Raw genomic sequence first — 4,772 nt, 5'->3', positions numbered from 1 at the left:
ATTCGTTTCCCAACTGTCGGTGAGGATAGGAACTATTAACCAGTATATATGCACATAAACCAATTTGTTTCCCACTTGGCGGTGAGGATAGGAACTATTAACCAGTAAAGATATGCACATAACCCAATTCGTTTCCCAACTGTCGGTGAGGATAGGAACTATTAACCTGTAAAGATATGCACATAAACCGATTCGTTTCCCACTTGGCGGTGAGGATAGGAACTATAACCAGTACTGTATAAGAATAATAAGATGCACATAAAGTGATTCGTTTCCCACCTGTCGATGAGGATAGGAAGTATTAACCAGTAAAGATGTGCACATAAACCAATTCGTTTCCTACCTGTCGGTGAAGATGGGAACTATTAACCAGTAGATATGCACATAAACCGATTCGTTTCCCACCTGTCGGTGAGGATAGGAACTATTAACCAGTACATATGCACATAAAGATTCGTTTCCCACTTGGCGGTGAGGATAGGAACTATAACCAGTACTGTATAAGAATAATAAGATGCACATAAAGTGATTCGTTTCCCACCTGTCGATGAGGATAGGAAGTATTAACCAGTAAAGATGTGCACATAAACCAATTCGTTTCCTACCTGTCGGTGAAGATGGGAACTATTAACCAGTAGATATGCACATAAACCAATTCGTTTCCCACCTGTCGGTGAGGATAGGAACTATTAACCAGTAAAGATATGCATATAAACCAATTCGTTTCCCACCTGTCGGTGAGAATAGGAACTATTAACCAGTAGATATGCACATAAACAGATTCGTTTCCCACTTGGCGGTGAGGATAGGAACTATTAACCAGTAAAGATATGCACATAAACGGATAGGTTCGTACCTGGCGGTGATATGAAATATCAACCAATAAAGATATGCACATAAACCGATTCGTTTCCCACCTGGCGGTGAGGGTAGGAACTATTAACAGTAGATATGCACATAAACCAATTCGTTTCCAACCTGTCGGTGAGGATAGGAACTATTAACAGTAGATATGCACATAAACCAATTCGTTTCCAACCTGTCGGTGAGGATAGGAACTATTAACAGTAGATATGCACATAAACCAATTCGTTTCCCACCTGTCGGTGAGGATAGGAACTATTAACAGTAGATATGCACATAAACCAATTCGTTTCCAACCTGTCGGTGAGGATAGGAACTATTAACAGTAGATATGCACATAAACCAATTCGTTTCCAACCTGTCGGTGAGGATAGGAACTATTAACAGTAGATATGCACATAAACCAATTCGTTTCCCACCTGTCGGTGAGGATAGGAACTATTAACAGTAGATATGCACATAAACCAATTCGTTTCCAACCTGTCGGTGAGGATAGGAACTATTAACAGTAGATATGCACATAAACCAATTCGTTTCCCACCTGTCGGTGAGGATAGGAACTATTAACAGTAGATATGCACATAAATCACTTCGTTTCCAAACTGTCGGTGAGGATAGGAACTATTAACCAGTAAAGATATGCACATAAACCAATTCGTTTTCCACCTGTCGGTGAGGATAGGAACTATTAATCAATAAAGATATGCACATAAACCGATTCGTTTCCCACCTGGCGGTGAGGATAGGAGCTATTAACCAGTATGACATTCACATCACCCGATTCGTTTCCCACCTCGCGGTGAGGATAGGAACTATCAACCAGTAAAGATATGCACGTAAACCGATTCGTTTCCAACCTGCCGGTGAGGATAGGAACTATTAACCAGTAAAGATATGCACATAAATCGATTCGTTTCCCACCTGACGGTCAGGATAGGAACTATTAACCAGTAAAGATATGCACATAAACCGATTCGTTTCTCACCTGGCGATGAGGATCAGAACTATTAACCAGTAAAGATATGCACATAAATTGATTCATTTCCCACCTGGCGGTGAGGATAGGAACAATTAACCAGTAAAAATATGCACATAAACCGATTCGTTTCCCACCTGCCAGTGAGGATAGGAACTATTAACCAGTAAAGATATGCACATAAACCGATTCGTTTCCCACCTGGCATTGAGGATCGGAACTAAATTATTAACCATTAAAGATATGCACATAAACCAATTCGTTTCCCACCTGGCATTGAGGATCGGAACTATTAACCAGTAAAGATATGCACATAAACCGATTCATTTCCCACCTCGTGGTGAGGATAGGAGCTTTTAACCAGTATGACATATTCACATAACCCGATTCCTTTCCCACCAGGCGGTGAGGATAAGAACTATTAACCAGTAAAGATATGCACATAAACCGATTCGTTTCCCACCTCGTGGTGAGGATAGGAGCTTTTAACCAGTATGACATATTCACATAACTCGATTCCTTTCCCACCAGGCGGTGAGGCTGAGAACTATTAACCAGTAAAGATATGCACATAAACCGATTCGTTTCCCACCTCGTGGTGAGGATAGGAGCTTTTAACCAGTATGACATATTCACATAACCCGATTCCTTTCCCACCAGGCGGTGAGGCTGAGAACTATTAACCAGTAAAGATATGCACATAAACCGATTCGTTTCCCACCTCGTGGTGAGGATAGGAGCTTTTAACCAGTATGACATATTCACATAACCCGATTCCTTTCCCACCAGGCGGTGAGGATAAGAACTATTAACCAGTAAAGATATGCACATAAACCGATTCATTTCCCACCTCGTGGTGAGGATAGGAGCTTTTAACCAGTATGACATATTCACATAACCCGATTCCTTTCCCACCAGGCGGTGAGGCTGAGAACTATTAACCAGTATAAATATGCACATAAACCGATTCGTTCCCACCTGGCAGTGAGGATCGGAACTATTAACCAGTAAAGATATGCAGATAAACCGATTCGTTTCCCACCTGTCAGTGAGGATCGGAACTATTAACCAGTAAAGATATGCACATAAATTGATTAGTTTCCCACCTGGCGCTGAGGATAGGAACTATCAACCAGTAAAGATATGCACATAAACCGATTCGTTTCCCACCTGGTGGTGAGGATCGGAACTATTAACCAGTAAAGATATGCACATAAATCGATTCGTTTCCCACCTGGCAGTGTGGATCGGAACTATTAACCAGTAAAGATATGCACATAAACCGATTCGTTTCCCACCTGGCGGTGAGGATCGGAACTATTAACTAGTAAAGATTTGCACATAAACCGATTCATTTCCCACCTCTTGGTGAGGATAGGAGCTTTTAACCAGTATGACATATTCACATAACCCGATTCCTTTCCCACCAGGCGGTGAGGATAAGAACTATTAACCAGTAAAGATATGCACATAAACCGATTCGTTTCCCACCTGGCAGTGAGGATCGGAACTATTAACCAGTAAAGATATGCAAATAAACCGATTAGTTTCCCACCTGATGGTGAGGATCAGAACTATTAACCAGTAAAGATATGCACATAAATTGATTAGTTTCCCACCTGGCGGTGAGGATAGGAACTATCAACCAGTAAAGATATGCACATAAACCGATTAGTTTCCCACCTGGCGGTGAGGTTAGGAACTATTAACCAGTAAAGATATGCACATAAAACGATTCATTTCCCACCTGACGGTGAGGATAGGAACTATTAACCAGTAAAGATATGCACAAAAACCAATTCGTTTCCAACCTGGCGGTGAGGATCAGAACTATTAACCAGTAAAGATATGCACATAAATTGATTCATTTCCCACCCGGCGGTGAGGATAGGAACTATCACCCAGTAAAGATATGCACTTAAAGCAATTCGTTTCCCACCTGGCGGTGAGGATTGGAACTATTAACCAGTAAAGATATGCACATAAACCGATTCGTTTCCCACCTGGCGGTGAAGATAGGAACTATTAATCATTATAAGATATGCACATAAACCTATTCGTTTCTGACCTGGCGGCGAGAATAGGAACTATTAGTTTCGATGCCTTTAATTTCCTGAACAGCCGGGCCGTCAACTGGAGAGGAGGATTCTCAAAATCGTATGGTTAATATTTGGAAGCGAAGCCAGCCTATGTAGATGGGGAGGGGGGGGGGGGGGGGGGAGTCCGGGGACGCACTGTAATGCCGCCCTCTAAGTTTTTTTTTAAGGAACGGACATAATTTGATGTATTTTAATGTCATACAAATATTAATATATGGATGATATCAAGGGAAAAGAAAAATATTTATCAGTATTAGTCAAGTCTACAATTTACATATTAGCATTGTTATAAAACAGAGGAAAAAAGGGGGGGATTACTGATATATTGTTCCCCTTGAGTAAAGTAGGGGATATGCGCCCCCGGCAAATGATGCTAATGCTGGACAGAATAGAGAATAACGAATAATGAGTAAAATTTAATAGCGATTGGAAGAACATGGGAATCTAATAATAAGTTTCGACCAAGTTTTCTTCATACCTGGTACCAGGACTCATCCCCCCTATATAATGAAAAACAAGTGTCTGGTTTTATATATATGTGTATATATATATATATATATATATATATATATATATATATATATATATATATATATATATATACTGTATCTATATCTATCTATATATATATATATATATTTATAATATATATATATATATATATATATATATATATACACAGTATATATATATATATATATATATATATATATATATATATACACAGTATATAATATATATATATATATATATATATATATATATGTATACAGTATATATATATCAGTGGCATTGATACGTATAACTACTCAGTCTCTCCCCGTCCATCTGGT

At 39.4% G+C, this 4,772-nt stretch overlaps 1 protein-coding gene across 1 annotated transcript in view; it reads right to left on the bottom strand.

The window, feature by feature from the left end:
- Positions 1–4,722: 4,722 nt before the first annotated feature.
- The window catches only part of LOC137656415 (dnaJ homolog subfamily C member 7 homolog), a 1,116-nt gene continuing 1,066 nt past the window's right edge, over positions 4,723–4,772 (bottom strand). Inside the window, exon 1 of the mRNA XM_068390593.1 lies at positions 4,723–4,772. This exon is cut by the window's right edge and continues 1,066 nt beyond it. Coding sequence (XP_068246694.1) covers positions 4,723–4,772 — 50 coding nt within the window.

The sequence above is a fragment of the Palaemon carinicauda genome, chromosome 17 (assembly GCF_036898095.1).
Source record: "Palaemon carinicauda isolate YSFRI2023 chromosome 17, ASM3689809v2, whole genome shotgun sequence".
In the NCBI taxonomy this organism is placed as follows: domain Eukaryota; kingdom Metazoa; phylum Arthropoda; class Malacostraca; order Decapoda; family Palaemonidae; genus Palaemon; species Palaemon carinicauda.
The sequence above is the reverse complement of the archived record's forward strand: the minus strand, read 5'-3'. Positions and strand labels throughout refer to the sequence as shown.